This window comes from Carcharhinus amblyrhynchos, chromosome 9, assembly GCF_965287045.1.
Source record: "Carcharhinus amblyrhynchos chromosome 9, sCarAmb.v2.hapA, whole genome shotgun sequence".
NCBI lineage: Eukaryota > Metazoa > Chordata > Chondrichthyes > Carcharhiniformes > Carcharhinidae > Carcharhinus > Carcharhinus amblyrhynchos.
Window position 1 is genome coordinate 102,188,589 of NC_137332.1, and position 17,675 is coordinate 102,206,263.

Below are 17,675 nucleotides of genomic sequence, written 5' to 3' on the forward strand. Positions count from 1 at the left end.
ATTTAAGGTAAAAGGTAGAAGGCTAAGAGGGGAGCTGAGGAGAAACCTTTCACCCAGAGGCTGGTGAGAGTCTGGAACTCAATGTCTGAAAGGGTGGTTGAGTCAAAGACTTTAGTAACATTTAAGAACTATTTAGATATTCACATGCGCTGCTGTAACATCCAGGGCTATGAACCAAGCACTGGAAAATGGGGTTAGTGCAGTCAGACCTTTTTTGACTAGGGTGGATATGATGGGCTGAATGGTCACTTCCTGTGCTATCCATGTCTATGGATCTGAAATAAATCTATGAATGAAAATTAAGAAGATTCTGAAACAGGCAGCCATCGTTAAAACTTAACTCTCGAGCTGATTGGAGTTGAAAATCAGCCCTACTCATTATGATTTGAGGCTGTCAGGAAATTTGATTTGATTTATTATTGTCACATGTATTGGGATACAGTGAAAATTATTGTTTCTCACATGCTATAGAGACAGAGCATACTGTTCATAGATTACATGGGGGGAAGGAAAATAGAGGGTGCAGAACATTGTGTTACAGTCATAGCTAGGGTGTAGAGAAAGATCAGCTTAATATATGTTAGGACCGTTCAAAAGTGTGGGTGGCACGGTGGCAGAGTGGTTAGCACTGCTGCCTCACACAGTAAGATTCTCACAACACCAGGTTAAAGTATAACAGGTGTATTTGGTAGTATAAGCCACTAGCTTTCGGAGTGCTGCCCCTTCATCAGGTGAGTGGGAGCTCTACTCATAAACAGGGCATACAAAGACACAACTAAAATTTAGCAAAATTAATTAGTTGGAATGCGAGTCTTTACAGGTTGTCAAGTCTTAAAGCTACAATGTGAGTGGAGAGAGTGTTAAGCACAGGGTAAAGAGATCCAGGCTCCAGGCAAGAGTGTTCTCTTCCTGTTGGGGAATACTTCAACGGCCTCTGGCATTCAGCCTCTGATCTTCGGGTAAGCGTTCTCCAAGGCGGCCTTCACGACACGCGACAGCACAGAGTCACTGAGCAGAGACTGATAACCAAGTTCTGCACACATGAGGAAGGCCTCAACCGGGATCTTGGGTTCGTGTCACACTATCTGTAACCCCCACAACTTGTCTGGGCTTGCAAAATCTCACTAACTGTCCTATCTGGAGACAATACACATCTCTTTAACCTATGCTTAACCCTCTCTCCACTCACATTGTCTGTAGGTGGATTGATCATACTAAATTGCCTCTTAGTGTCAGGAGCACTAGCTAAGTGAAGTAAAGTAAAAGTTTATTTATCAGTCACAAATAAGGCTTACATTAACACTGCAATGAAGTTACTGTGAAATTCCCCTAGTCACCACAGTCCAGCTAGAGTAAATGGGATTATGGGGATAGAGCCTGGAAGGGATTTTTTATTGGTGCACATTCGATGGGCCGAATGTCCTCCTTCCGCACTACGAGATTCTATGATTCTATGAACTCAGCATAGACGAAGATGAAAAAGTTCCTTCTCAAATTTAGGACTGAGTTGAGGAGGAACTTCTTCACACAAAGGGTTGTGAATCTGTGGAATTCCCTGCCCAGTGAAGTAGTTAAGGCTACCTCATTGAATGTTTTTAAGGCAAGGATAGATAAATTTTTGAACAGTAAAGGAATTGAGGATTTTGGTGAGTGGGCGGATAAGTGGAGCTGAGTCAACGAAAAGGCCAGCTATGAACTTATTGGATGGCGGAGCAGGCTCGAGGGGCCAGATGGCCTACTCCTGCTCCTAGTGTTTCATGAGCCAAAGCCAAAACTGTTGGGTTGTGTTTCTCTGTTGGGATTTTTTTTATTCAATTACTGTCTGCTACATTTCAAGTAACACACCTCTGGGTATCTGTTAAAGATACACATATGGAGAAAGAGTGGACGGAATGGCATATATAAGATTTGGAGTTATTGATGAAACAGGCAAACTTGAATACCTGCGGGGCCTGGAACAACAGCAGCAGGTGAGAACTTCCCCACCACCCACCTTCAGAAACTGGTGGGATTCAGCAAAAAAGACTACATGAGAAATGGGAATTTATTATTTTAATTTTAATAATAAAGTTAGTGTTAGCAGGTTGCACGGGTTTAATAATTGGTAGCTATCCTGGCCTTAATAAATAAACACCTTAGTTGGAATACAAAGGGAGAAGGGATACCATCAAACTCCCAGATGTGGGAACTTAAACCTAGACCGAAAAACTCCCTTTCGTGTTTGGGGGATACATGCTGTAAGGATTATGATCTTCCAGGCCCACAGCTTTGCAATCACTTATTTTAATCGAGGTGTGTGATTTCAAACCTAGGGCACACCGAGGCTCTGCAGCAGAACCCTTAATATAAATATAGTCAGCCGTAAGTAGTAGTTCAAAGGGGTGAGATCTCCCTTTGTGACGAAGGAGCAGTGCGGTGGCACAGTGGTTAGTATTTCTGCCTCACAGTGCCAGGGACCCAGGTTCAATTCCACCCCGAGATGACTGTCTGTGTAGAGTTTGCATGTTCTCCCCATATCTGCTTGGGTTTCCTCCAGTGCTCCGATTTCCGCCCACAGTCCAAAGATGTGCAGGTTAGCTGGATTGGCCGTGTTGAATTGCCCCTCAGTGTTAGTGAATTAAAAGGGTGGTTATGGAATTAGGGTCTGGGGGGATTGCACAAACTTGATGGGCCAAACAGCCTCCTTCTGCACTGTAGATTCTAAGATTCTAAGTGGTGAATCAGTCACCAGAATTCATTGGTCATAAAATTGGCAGGGTGTTTGATTTGATTTATTATTGTCATATGTAGGTATACAGTGAAAAGTATAGCTTCTTGCATGCTATGTAGACAATGCATACTGTTCATAGAGTACATAGGCAAGAAGAAAAGGAGAGGGTGCAGATCTAGTATTACGGTCATAGCTCGGGTGTAGAGAAGGATCAGCTTAATATAGGTAGCATTTAAAGGGCTAACAGTCAAAAATGTAAAATGGATGATCGATTCATCCTCCCTAGTTTTAAGCTACTGCCCCTGATTTATTTCACTCCATCGGAGTTTGTTTGAGGTTATACAGTAAATGGTGGAACCCTTAGGAATATTGACAGGCAAAGCGATCTGGGCATACATGTCCACCGATCACTGAAAGTGGCAACACAGGTGGATAAGGTAGTCAAGAAGCCATAGTTATCGTTAAGAAGGCATGCTTGCCTTCATCGGTCAGGGCATTGGGTATCAAAATTTGCAGGTTATGCTGCAGCTGTACAGAACCTTAATTCAGTCTCATTTGGAATTGTATACAATCCTGGTCGTCACACTACCAGAAGGATGTGGATGCTTTGGAGAGGGTACAGAAGAGGTTTACTAGGATGTCGTCTAGTCTGCAGGGTCTTAGCTATGAGCAGAAGTTGGATCAACTCGGTTTGTTCTCACTGGAATGACGGAGGTTGAGGGCAGCCTGATAGAAGTTTACAAGATTATGAATCGCATGGACAGAGTGGATAGTCAGATACTCTTTCCTAGGGTAGAAAAATCAGGAACTAGGGGACACAGGTTTAACGTGCGTGGGGAAAAGTTTAGAGGAGATCTGCGAGGCAAGTTTTTTACACGGAAGATGATGAATGTCTGGAACTCACTGCCCAGGGAGGTGGTAGGAGCAGGTATAATAGCAGCAATTACCGGCAACTAGATGAATACGTGAATAGGATGGGAATAGAAGGAAACGGACTCCGTAAGTGCACACAGTTTTAGTTTAGGCCAGCATCATGATTGGCACAGGCTTGGAGGGCCAAAAGGCCTGTTCCTGGGCTGTACTTTTTCTTTGTTCTTGTTCTTTGTTCTTGCTTGTTAATTGGCTCGATAACTGGGCATCCACCCAGGTAACTTATGAATTCATGCCTTAGAATCTGACAGAAACTCTGACCTTGGGAGAATTCGTTACCAAAGCTCAAGAGGCACATCTGAAATTCCACATTTGAACAATTGCTTTAAGCCCAGTTGAGGTTGAGGTTCTCACGTTAAATTCTGAATCGAAGATCATTGATACTTAGAGGGCACAGACTGGTAAGATATACTGTGGCCCAGGACCAGGAGGAAACACTTGAGAGAAAATAAAGGCCATTGAATTAGATTGGACTAATATGCATTTTGATTCTCACTCACAGCTCAAGAACGGGGTGGCAGAAGCTACCCTACAAACTGCAGAACTCTTCGAGACGATCAAACCTTTGCAAGCAAATGATCTGGTGGGGCACAATTTCTACATGGCGGTAACTGTTTTTGAAATATCAAGTAAGTGATTCTTTCCAACTTTCGATCTCTTCCATCAGTCATTCTGAAGGTGTGGCCCAAGCTGGGATGGACGCATCATCTGTCCTCTCATAACTGCATTGAAGTATGTTGGTGGCTCACATTCTGTTCATGTGGCAATTACCCACAACCATTGGAGAGCAATGAAAGGGGGGTGGAGCTGGTGGAGGACAGCAGGGGAGGCAGAACCTGAGCTGGCTTCATCCAAAAATAGTGCCATGTCGTACTTAGGCACTTCAGGGGCCTGTACAAGTTGCCATTTATGACAGGATGGACCAGGTGCCAGGAATTGTGTTCACCACGGCAGAGTTGATCACAAGTGCACTTTTCTTGAAACCATACCTCTGCATCTCATAAACCGGTGAATTGTCTGTGTAGAGTTTGCACATTCTTCCCGTGCCTGCATGGGTTTCCTCCGGGTGCTCTGGTTTCCTCCCACACTCCAAAGATGTGCAGGTTAGGTGGATTGGCCATGTTAAATCATCCTGAGATGTGTGGATTAGGGGGAATTAGTGGGGTAAATACAAGGGATTAGGGGGATAGGGCCTGGGTAAGATGCTCCCACCGGCTGGAGGGTGAGTGCAGACTCAAATACATGAATAGGATGGGAATAGAGGGATGTGGCCTCCGGAAGGGTAAGGGGTTTTAGTTAAGTTGGGCAGCATTGGTCAGTGCAGGCTTGGAAGGCCTGTTCTTATGCTGCAATTTTCCTTGTTCTTTTTTCAATGGACCGAACGGCCTCCTTCTGCACTGAAAGGATTCGATTAATCTAATAAAAATGTTTCTGACTCTCTAACTCACACCACAGAGACTGCAGTGATTCAAAAGACAGCTCAAAAACAACCTCCTCAAAGACAATTAGAGGCGGGCAATAAATGCTGACTAAGCCAGTGACGCTCAAATTCCGTGAATGATTTTTTTAAAATATACTACCTATCGAGAATAAAACCTACCTTCCTTACCTGGTCTGAAGACCATATGGCTCCAAAACCTATAGCAATGTGAAACTGCCCCCTGCAATGCCCAACAAGACACTCAGTTCAAGTGGGCAGTTAGGAATGGGCAACAAATGCCCATCTTGTCAGCAAAGTGGGCATCCCATGAAAGAATTGAGAAGAAAAATTGTAGCAAAAGAAATGGCCACCTACTCATTATAGTACTTGTTCCTCATGTTTATCTCCACTGGCATGGCATCCAATGACAGTAACATAGAAATAATATGGAGACAGAATCTCGCCAGATTAATTTTAAAATGTGTCTATCGTTAATAAATTTCTCTCCAAAGTTGAATTCTGGTTGAATTGACTAACAAAATTAAAATCCAAATTTAAACATTAGGGTTGCTATTAAGTATCATTCATGAAAATTGAAGAAAAATATCAGTATCTTGAATTCACTCATGGGACATGGGCATTGCTGGCTGGCCAGCATTTATTGCCCACCCCTAGCTGCCCCTGTAGGGCAGTTGAGAGTCAAACACATTGCTGTGGCTCTGGAATTACATATAGGCCAGACCAGGTAAGGACGGCAGATTTCCTTCCCTAATAATGCAATGATGAATTAAAATACATGTATACTGCTATGTTCCTACAGGTGGCCAAATGGAGGAAATCGAAGTCAAAAATATCAAGTTTGTCTCCTCACCCTATGTGATCGATTTGAAAAAGACAAGTGGCTACTTCATACCTAAAGTTCCATTTTCTGTGCTGGCAAGTATGGATACAAAAGGTTTAAGCAGTACTTAATCCATTTGGTCATGTGTAACACAGCATAGTATCCAAGGCTATGGGGTAAGTGCTTGAATAGATAGGGGTTTAGTGGCTGGCGCAGACATACTGGGCCAAGTATAGGCAGCACGGTAGCACAGTGGTTAGCACTGCTGCCTCACAGCGTTAGGGACCTGAGTTCAATTCCTGGCTTGGGTCACTGTCTGTGCAGTCTGCACATTCTGTCCATGTCTGCATAGATTTCTCCGGGTGCTCCGGTTTCCAAAAGACGTGTTGGTTAAGTACACTGGCCATGCTAAATTCTTCCTCTATGTAAGCGAACAGACACAGGAGTGTGGTGGCTTGGGGGTTTTCACAGTAACTTCATTGCAGTGTTAATGTCAGCCTACTTGTGACACTAATAAATATAAAATTATAAGATAAGGGTCTCTTTCTCTGCTGTAAAATTTTATGACCTTTAATTTTGTTGTGTTCAGTAAGGGGAGGAACATTGATCAGGAGAAACTAAACAATTACAAGCCATTCACCATCCTGACCTGGAAATATACCAGACGTTCTTTCCCTGTGGCTGCGTTAAAATCCTGGGGTTCCCTCCCTAAACACACTGCGGGCGTACCTGCACCACAGTGACTGCAGTGTTTTAAGAAGGCAGGTACTCACCACCTTCTCAAAGGGCAATTAGTGATGGCCAATAATTGATGAGGTAGGCAGCAATGACCACATTCCAACAATTTATTTAAAGCAATATTATTGATGCGGGTCACTGTTACAGGCAAGAAAGTAATGGGTAGCTGGAGATTGACATTTCTTCGGCGCTGCCATTCACATGATGATTCCTAAATGTTCCAGCCTCACATTTCCATTTGTCATACAACATTCACACACCTTCCCTGAAGAATAGGGGAGATTTTCATTTAAGCCCCATGAGCAGGCATGTTGGCAGGAAAAGGGTTAAGGTGGGGAAAGATTGAACGGGAATACGCCCACCGAATTCCTGGGATTCGGAAACCTGGCCCTATTTTAGTCAGACTGGGGAGAGCAGATGTGCAAATCCCATCCATTGACAGTGGACTGTGAGTTAGACTCATACATCAGCTGTTTCATGGCAACTCCCCCTGAACCCACCACAATTCAGTGGTGGCTGATGGATTAAATGGGTTTCGCGTTCTCCCGAAGGCGGGGAGTTGGGCGCGCCGTGGGGTCATTCCCAATCAGAGCCTGATCGAGGATCTGAACTGAGATGGGTCACCGACAGTCATTCCCATGCCCTTGCCTTTGAGTCCACCTCGGCCCCTTCCCCCTCTTCTTGCATTCCCATGCCCACAACTTACCTCCTCGCTGTCAACTACACCACCATTTTTTGTATCATCTGCCCCCTTCATTCGAGTCCAAATGGTGATCATGGACTGTCAGGTTCAATAGATGGAGTACTGAACCCTGCAGAATCGCATTGACAGCAGCTATCACCTTTTGATTGCTGTAAGAAAGTCAATTTTGCATCCAATTTGCCGCTATCTTGGTGTCCGAGGAGCTTTTACTTATTCAACAGCCTGCCATGTGGGAACCTCGTCTAAAGCTTCATTAATGTACATGTAGACCAGGACCACTGCTCTCTCTGACCTTACACACGACATCCTCAGAAAGAATTCAATCACAATAGTCAGACGAAGCCCTCCCTCAAAACATCATGATGACTTCCCTCAGCAAATCTGTACCTTTCTCAGTGAGGCTTTACCTGTCCTGGAGACGCGATTCCAATAATTTGCCCGTAGTCCAAAGATGTGCAGGTTACATGCATTGGCCTTGCTAAATTGCTCCAGAGTGTCCTGGGATGTGTAGGTTAGAGGAATTAACGGTGTAAATATGTGGGATTACGAGGGTCAGGCCTAGGTGGGATTGTTTTCGGTGCAGATTCATTGGGTCAAATGGTCTTCTTCTGTATTGTAGGGTTTCTATGATTCCTACCTAAGGAAAGATAACTGCCCTGTAATTATTTGGATTATTCCTGCATCCCATTTTTTTTTAAGCATGGCAGATCAACTTAACCCACATGTGTTTGAACTGTCAAAGAAACCGGGGCACCTGGAGGGAACCCACACAGACACGAGGAGAATGTGCAAACTCCTCACAGACAGTGACCCAAGCCAGGAACCGAACCCAGTCCCTGGAGCTGCTGAAGCAGCAGTGCTAACCACTGTGCTACTGTGTCGCCCCAAAGTCCCATTTTTAAAACAAGGGTACAACTTTGAGAGTCCTCCAATCCTCTGGCGCCACTCCTGGCGGCAGAGAGGATTGCAGTCTGGTGGTCAGAGCCACCATAGTTTCCTCACTCAGTCCCTGAAACAACCTGGAGCATAACTGTAATGAAGTATTAACCAGAATAGGTAAAACACAGTCGCAGCACAAACACTCAAATGCACCATCTATCTGAGAAGATGGAGCAGTGTTTCTCATCTATAGACCTTAAACACACCATCGGTGCAAAACATTGTCAAATGCCTGATCGAAATATGATAATGTGGAGATGCCGGCGTTGGACTGGGGTAAACACAGTAAGAAGTCTCACAACACCAGGTTAAAGTCCAACAGGTTTATTTGTTAGTAAACCCACAAGCTTTCGGGTTTTTCCCCTTTGTCTCACCTGGAATCATTTGGAATCAGGAGCTTTCGGAGCGCTGCTCCTTCATCAGGTGAGTGGAAAGGTAGGTTTCGCAAATACAGCATATGTAGCAAAGACACAGTTCCAACCATTACCTTGTAATTTTGTCTTTGCCTATACATACCGTGCTTTTGAAACCAACTCTCTGATCACCCGATGAAGTGTACCTAAAACTTGTGATTCCAAATAAACCTGTTCGACTTTAACCTGGTGTTGTGAGACCTTCTTCTATGTTCCTATGATTGGGAGCTTGAAATTATACCTGCGATGGAGCAGAATGTTCAACAAAGGTGAATGAGCCTTTGTAAAGGTTGCCAGACTGTGAGCAACAAATACAACTCAATTGGTTGTGAGATTTACAAGACAACAATTGTTACAACAAGGACTGTTTTGGGCCCTGGCTGGTGAGAACAGAGGAAGTTAGAGGGCGCTGTTGCAGCTCCTCCACCTGTTGTACGGAAAAGTGCCCGGGGAAATGGAATGAGCGTTGAGGGTGATGAAAGATTAGGCAAGGGTATCGTGGTGGGAATGGTTACTTTGAGGTTCTGAAAGTGGAAGGGATTTTGCTTTGTACAGGGCCTTGGTGCGGCTACACCAAGAGCACTGTGTGCAGTTATGGTCTCCTCTTCTGAGGAAGGATGTTCTTGCTCTTGAGGGAGTGCAGTGAAGATTTACCAGGCTGATTCTGGGATGGCAGGACTGATGTATGCGGAGAGATTGACTAGGTTATGATTGTTTTTGCTGGAGTTCAGATTAATGAGGGGGGATCTCATACAGACTTATAAAATTCTAACAGGACTAGACAGAATAGATGCAGGGAGGATGTTCCCAACACTGGGGGTGTCCAGAACCAGGGTCGCATCTGGGGATTCAGGGTAGACCATTTTGGATGGAGGTGAGGAGACCTTTCTTTACCCAAAGGGTGCTGAGCCTGTGGAATTCATTACCACAGGAAGTAATCAATACCAAAACATTGAATGTATTCAAGAGGTGGCTGGATATAGCATTGGGGTGAATGGGATCAAAAGTTATGGGAAGAAAGCAGGGTTAGGCTATTGAGTTGGATGATCAGCTATTATTGTAATAAATGGCGGAACAGGCTCGAAGGGCCAAATGGCCTCCTCCTGCTCCTATCTTCTATGTTTCCATGTTTCTATTAGGTGCCAAGCTGGATTTGCAAGAAATTATGCAATATCTAATCTTCTTTGTATCAGACATCCAGGAGTTGAGTATGTAATATTTGTTGGAAATTGCAATCTCAGGCGAAACAAAAGACTCAAGTCAATTTCCATTGGGATTTCCCCCAGCATTCATCACGTGTTGACATGTTTCCCAAAGTAAATAACAGGGTGCTTAATACAAGGTAGCTCTCTATGATCATTCAGAAGTGACACTAGTGTTTTGTAGACAATAGCTGCGATTTTAGCCCAATGCTTGGATTCACAATGTGCCACTGGCAAGTCGATTGAAGGAAAACCCGGCCGGTAGTGTGGTGAAGACAAATCGCTAAATTACCCCATTCCTCCACAGCGGCACAGTGGTTAGCTCTGCTGCCTTACAGTGCCAAGGACCTGGGTTCGATTCCTGACTTGGGTCACTGTGTGTCTGGAGTTTGTACATTCTCCCCATGTCTGTGTGAGTTTCCTCCAGATGCTCTAGTTTCCTCCCACAGTCTGAAAGATGCGCTGATTAGGTGCATTGGTCATGCTAAATTTGCTCCTCCATGTACCCAAACAGGTGAGGGAGTGTGGTGGCTAGGGGATTTTCGCAGTGTTAATCTAAGCCAACTGAGGACTAATAAATAAACTTTAATTTTAACATTGTCCTAACTGACTGTTATTTGGCTTTGTAGGTTCAGGTGACCTACCCTGATGGATCTCCTGCTTCGGGCATCCCAGTGAAGTTAGAGGGAGAAAGATGGCAAAATACAGAGGAAAATGGCCAGACTGTGTTAACAATGCAGACTCCTGCAGGGGCAGGTTCTCTTGTAGTCAAGGCAAGTTTACAAAATTTTTTTTAATTGATCCAAAGCGTTCTTGCAAATGCATTTCTGCGGAGTAAGAAAAAGTGGTGACCAGCTAATGAAAATAAAAGAGAAGTATTGAGAGATAAATCAAGCGGTTCTTCGCTCACAAAGGCATAGTGTGAATTCTATGCATTCAAAAGCATGCAAAAAGAAGCATGGAGAACATGATTGCACGCACCACATAGCAATTTAACGAGCAATTAGCTAACATTGATACACCGAGGAAGTAAAAGCAGAAACATTGTCATCGATTAACCTTTAGAATAGATACAAGCATTCAGGGGCAGCATGGCGGCACAGTGGTTAGCACTGCTACCTCACAGTACCAGGGACCTGTGTTCGATCCCTGGCTTGGGTCACTGTCTGTGTGGAGTCTGCGCATTCTCCCCTTGTCTGTGTGGTTTCCTCCGAGTGCTCTGGTTTCCTCCTGCAGTCTGAGAGATGTACTGATTAGGTGCATTGGCCATGCTAAATTCTGCCTCGGTGTACCCGAACAGGCGCCGGAGTGTGGCAACTAGGAGATTTTCACAGTAACTTCATTGCAGTGTGAGCCTACTTGTGATGGATAAATTAATTTTTAAAACTTTAAATTTAAAACATGAAAAAGCTCGAACTGTAACACATGCTGGCTAACTCTTAACTATCGCTAGGGAACAAAACCAATTGGTCACATCTGGGAACACATTTCTCCAGTTATTTCCCTGCTCTTGTGCCCCTAGTGAGCCATTGAGTTGCATCCAATTGATGCACAGAGTGGGAGATGTCTACAGATTGTTAACATCAAAGTGCAGCCTTGGAAGTGGGTGGTAACATCTGATTCTACAACTCATTCATATGACATCGAGATCGAATTGAGCTTTGGAAAAAAGTGACCATTCCTATTGTCTAAGATGCTTACGATGTGTTGAAAACCTTTTCCTGAGAAAATGATTTTCGTTATTTCAGACCAAAGTGTTGAACACTTGAGTTAACATCTCACTACATAATTTTAAGCATTTGGATATATTTCTTGCAGCAATAATGGCTCTGAAAGTGAAGGAATATTGAATTGGAGTCTCATTTTATTAACTATTCATCGGTAGAGCACAGTCCAACAATACTCAAGAACCTCAACACAAGAGTTAGGTTTTGTGCCCCCACCACCCTGCCAACACACACATCTATTACCACCTCTATCCATTCCTTACATCATTGGCTCACACTGGCTGTGGCAAGGCTTATCTACAAGATGTACTTCAACAACTGTGCACAGCACAGTTAACAGCGACTCCCAAGACCTCAATCATCTAGAATGACAAAGACAAATGTTGCATTAGAACAACATCACCTCCAACAATATCTCCCCAATTGGCACACCATTCCAACCTGCATTCATATCACCTGTTCCCATATCAAAGTCTTTTGACTTTGACTTTACTATCACACAGACCTAGCCTCCTCTGGGCTTTATAACATTCAGGCATGACACAGTTCCGATATATCCAGAAAGAGGTGGACAATGATGTGCCGCTCATGCACATTTTCTAGATCCGCAGCTGCTACTATCATTGATGTGGAAATGCCGGTGTGGACTGGAGTGGGCACAGTAAGAAGTTTCACAACAACACTTAAAATCCAACAGATTTATTTGAAATTGCGAGCTTTTGGAGCACTGCTCCTTCTTCAAGTGAGTGAAGAGTTGGGTTCACAAACACGGCATATATGGACAGAGACTCAATTGCAAGATAATGGTTGGAATGTCAGGCTTACCATTAATCAAGTCTTTACAGGTACAGACAATGCAAGTGCAGAGAGGGATAATCACAGGTTAAAGAGATATGAATGTTTCAAGCCAGGAAAGTTAGGAAGATTTTGATATGGGAACCCCCACCATTTGGCCTGGGCTTGCAAAATCCTACTAACTGTCCTGGCTTGAGACAATTCACACTTCTTTAACCTGTGATTAGTCATCTCTCCACTCGCATTATCTGTACATGTAAAGGCTTGATTACCTGTAAAGACTCGCATTCCAACCATTATCATGCAATTGAATTTCTGTCTATAAATGCCACCTTTGTGAACCTACCTCTCCACTCACCTGATGAAGGAGCTGCACTCCGAAAACCCTGGATTTTAACTTGGTGTTGTGAAACTTCTTACTGTCCTACTATCATTGAGAGATATAATGCACCAATATCATTGCACTATGAATGCTGTTGACAAAATCCATTCCGTGTGTGCTTTATACAACCTCTTTTACATCAATGTCATTTTGAGCATAGGCGAAAGCAATGTAACCCCTGTATCATGCCAAGAGGATAGTTTCCCACTATGCATTCAAGACTCTCGTGGTGATTAAGCTCTTGATAGATTGTTGCCCAATTCAACATTATTGGGGCTTGATAGCCTGTAACCTAGTTCAGTCTGGTTGGGTTTGATAGCCTGTAGCCTAGTTCAGCCCAGTTGGAGTTGATAGCCTGTAGCTTAGTTCAGCCCAATTGGGGTTGATAGCCTGTAGCTTAGTTCAGCCCAGTTGGGGTTGATAGCCTGTAGCTTAGTTCAGCCCAGTTGGGGTTGATAGCCTGTAGCTTAGTTTAGCCCGGTTGGGGTTGATAGCCTGTAGCCTGGTTCTGCCTGGTTGGGGCTTAATGGACTGTAGCTTAGCTCAGCCTGTCTGGGCTACATTTAAAAGCTGTGTGATTGAAAACCGGGAATTTTCTACCATGTTCTTGATGCACGGCAGCACAGTTCTAACTATTCCTTCTGGTTGGCTGAGATAATTAAAGGTTTTCATATTATATCAATCTGTACAGTAATTAAGGATAGGGATTGTCTCCTTCAGTAGAAAACCGATGGGTGGCACAATGGTTAGTACTGCTGCCTCACAGTGCCAGGGGGCCGGGTTCAATTCCTGGCTTGGGTCACTGTCTGTGTGGAGTATGCACATTCTCCCCATGTCTGCATGGGTTTCCTCCAGGTGCTCCGTTTTCGTCCTAGAGTCCAAAGATGTGTGGGTTAGATGGATTGACCATGCTAAATTGCTCCTTCGTGTAATGGGGACTCACTCGGGTAGGTGTATGGAGTTATAAGAACATAAGAACATAAGAAATAGGAGCAGGAGTAGGCCATCTAGCCCTTCGAGCCTGCCCCGCCATTCAATAAGACCATGGCTGATCTGTCGTGGCTCAGTTCCACATTCCCGCCCTCTCCCCATAACCCTTAATCCCCTCTCTTATCAAAAACCCATCAACCCGCGTCTTAAAAATATTTAGCGAGGTAGCCTCCACCACTTCAACAGGCAGAGAATTCCAGAGATTCACCACCCTTTGAGTGAAGAAGTTCCTCCTCAACTCCGTTCTAAACCGCCCCCCCTTTATCTTGAGGCTGTGCCCCCTAGTCCTACTGTCCTTTCTGAGCAGGAAGAGCCTCTCCACCTCTATCCTATCCATCCCATTCATCATCTTATATGTCTCAGTGAGATCTCCCCTCATTCTTCTAAACTCTAACGAGTACAAGCCTAGTTTATTCAGCCTCTCCTCATAGCTCAACCCCCTCAACTCCGGCATCAGCCTAGTAAACCTCCTCTGCACTCCCTCCAAGGCCAAAATATCCTTGCGTAAGTGCGGCGACCAAAACTGCACACAGTACTCCAGCTGCGGCCTCACCAGTGCCCTATACAGCTGCAGCAAGACCTCCCTACTTTTATATTCAATCCCCCTCGCGATGAAGGCCAGCATCCCATTCGCCTTCCTGACCACCTGCTGCACCTGCAAGCTGGGTTTTTGCGACTCATGCACAAGGACCCCGAGGTCCCTCTGCACCTAAGTACCCTGTATCATAGAGGGATTAGGACTTTGATTTAAAGTCCTGTCGAAAAGATGACACCTGCAATAATGGGGGTACCGCACTGCAGTCAGCTTGATTTTTGTTCCCTGGAATTAGACTTGAAACTAGAAGTTTGTGACTGAAAGGGCAAGTGTGCCACAAACCAAGCCACAGCTGATTCAAACAGACGTTCTGATGAAAAATCAAACTGAAATGTTAACTCTACTTTTTTCCACAGATGCCGCCCAACCTTGAGTAATTCCTGCATTTTCAATTTTGCTCATGCATAGTCCATAAGTCATCAGCTGTGTGGAATATCACAACAACCCAATATTCACCTCCAGTTCATGTTTCTGGTCAGGTCATTTGTCCTCCTGCATCATTAATTGATTCTATATAAAGTTCCTGTATTACTACCTGAAACCTGTGGCATGATCACTGACATACAGAAGATTTCAAGTTTTATTTGATTTCCTATTTTTACAAAGAGAGTAAGAAGTCACTTACAACAACCCACTCATGACAATACCTAATTTTTAATATTTTATTGCAGATTTTTTTCCACAATAAAGCCGAATGAACCTTTTATTTTGTCTCACTGAAGATACTGTGCTTTTATTAGACTTTAAATGAATCTGACATTCCATTGCTCCACCCCCAAAGCAGGTTACAAAAGAGTTACACTACGTTTAAAGTGAAATTATTATTATTAATTCTGCCTTTGCAATTATGTATACCACACTAGTTCGTGCAATGACAACTGAGTGCTTTCACTGCATTCAAATTGTAATTTGGTTATCTAGAATAATATTAGAACACGTCAACTGGAGGTTGACTGGAAATTAATTGAATCTCATTTTCAACAAGACTGAAGTATTTTCTCTGGTTTAAATGAAAAGAATAGTTATCCCCATTTAACGGTGCAGCAGGACATTATCCTGTGTATTATTTAAAAAATATTAAGTAGACACTTTATGTTGTAGCATAAATACATAAATTATCAGTAATAATTGTCAGTCTGGATAAACTGTGTGTTTCATATCAATAAGTGGAGTTTCAGGCCTGCCTGCTATGCTGCATACCCTGCCCCAGCCAGCTCCAGGCCCAGACTAGGCCTCAGGCTCCAATCACTCCTAAACGCACATGGACTCAGGCTCTGAGCCGCCGCCGGTCCCTCTCCACCCGCCCCATACCAGCAATCAAACGCGAGCGCTTCCCGTCCGATCGTTTCCCTCCTTTACCATCGTCGGAGATATCGTCCACGAAATCCTCCAGGTCGCTGAAGCCTTCCTCGGGCTCCTCCAGCTCCGCCATCTCATCCTCAGCCTCCCGGGCCTCGCCGTCACTCGTTTCCTTAAGGAGGGATTATGGTCAGTACAGACTCAATGGACCGATTGGCCTCCTTCCGCACTGCAGGGATTCTTTGATTCTTTGGGTGTTTACAATGTGGAATTTGGTATAAAGAAACACAAATTATTCTTGTGCAATATCGTGTTAATGCTTCAATTCTGACCCAAGTAACTGAAATGTTGCTCCGCCGGTTATATCATCAAGAGATCTCAATATATGGGGTGAATACAAGAAAGAGTACAGTTTGAATATAGCCACTTGTTACATACAGTTGGAATAACCTTGTGCCTACTTTTGGTCTGTCAGGTGAAAGCTGGGCATGGGACCCGTGGAAGCGAATTCAGTGAAGCAACAAAAACTGTGTGGATTTACCGTTCCAAGAGCAAGAGCTACCTTCACGTCAGTGTACCACACCAAGTATTAGACCCAGGAAACTCCTTCTCTGCCGATGTAACAGCTGTCATCCCTGAAGGCAGCGGAAACTTCAAGTACTATTACTACATGGTCAGTGCATTATTATTATGTCGCAATTGCACAAGAATTCAACATTCATACATACACGCATGCATAGAAATAACAAAAAAAGAAAAAACACATACATTTCTTTCTTTTTTGGGATTTGTTTTTTGCTTTTTGGAACTTCTCAAAGTGGATAACATTCCCAAGAACACAAGATTTGGAATCAGGAACAGGCTATTCAGCCCTTTGAAGCCATTCCCCCCATTTGATAAAATCATGGCTGATTTAGTTGTGGCCTCAGCCCCACCTCATAGAAACAGAGAAGATAGGAGGCCATTTGGCCCTTCAAACTTGCTCTGCCATTCATCACTATAATGACCAATTCAATGACCTAATCTTGCTTTCTCCACATACTTTGATGCCATTTGCCTCAAGTGCTATATCTAGCCACCTTTTGAATACATTCAATGTTTTGGCATCAACTAGTTCCTGTGCTAACGAATTCCACAGGCTCGCCACTCTTTGGGTGAAGAAATGTCCCCTGACCTCCATCCTAAATATAGAAACATAGAAGAATGAACTGTCTGCCCATAACCTTTCACTGTCTGCTCCTGCCTATTGAAGGGTCATCCAGACCCAAAACATTGATTTGATCTATCATTGTCACATGTATTAGTTTACAGTGCAAAGTATTGTTTCTTGCATGCTATACAGAAAAAGAAAATTGTTCATAGGGAAAGAAAGGAGACTCAGATGCAATATACATAGAAACACATACTTGGACACACACATGGTGACTGTGCACATGCACTCACATATGCATATCTGTGCATAGAATCATAGAATCCCTATAGTGCAGGAGGGGACCCTTCAGCCCATCAAGCCTGCACTGACCACTATCCAATCCAGGCCCTATCCCCATAATCCCAAATATTTTACCCACTAATCCCCCTAACACTAACAGGCAATTGAACATTGATAATCAACTCAACCAACATATCTTTGGAGTGTGGGAGGAAACCAGAACACCCGGAGGAAACCCAAGTAGACAAGGGGTGAATGCACAAACTCCACACAGACAGTGACCCAAGCTGGGAATTCTTTTTATTTCAAAAATATACTTTATTCATAAATTATCTGAAATAAAACATTACAGAAATGCCATTTCCAAGCATTACAGTGAAAAATGGTCATATTTACAATGCCCTTAACTTCAAAATTTTACAGTATTCAGTACCTAGACATTTTATACATTACAGGGTTCTTCATCAATCTATAGAAAGGCATCACATTGCACTGTGTGCTGTTTTTACAGAGTTGCACACAGTTACGCAGTCCGAGGGATTTTTACAGTTCCTGACCT

General features: G+C 43.8%; 1 protein-coding gene across 1 annotated transcript in view; it reads left to right on the top strand.

The window, feature by feature from the left end:
- Window positions 1–17,675, top strand: part of LOC145348668 (complement C4-B-like) — a 126,501-nt gene that overhangs the window by 15,139 nt on the left and 93,687 nt on the right. Inside the window, exons 8-12 of the mRNA XM_080196832.1 lie at window positions 1,865–1,970; window positions 4,143–4,269; window positions 5,881–5,996; window positions 10,526–10,669; window positions 16,160–16,357. Of these exons, the coding sequence (XP_080052958.1) occupies window positions 1,865–1,970; window positions 4,143–4,269; window positions 5,881–5,996; window positions 10,526–10,669; window positions 16,160–16,357 (691 nt within the window). The remainder of the gene's footprint in view (window positions 1–1,864; window positions 1,971–4,142; window positions 4,270–5,880; window positions 5,997–10,525; window positions 10,670–16,159; window positions 16,358–17,675) is intronic.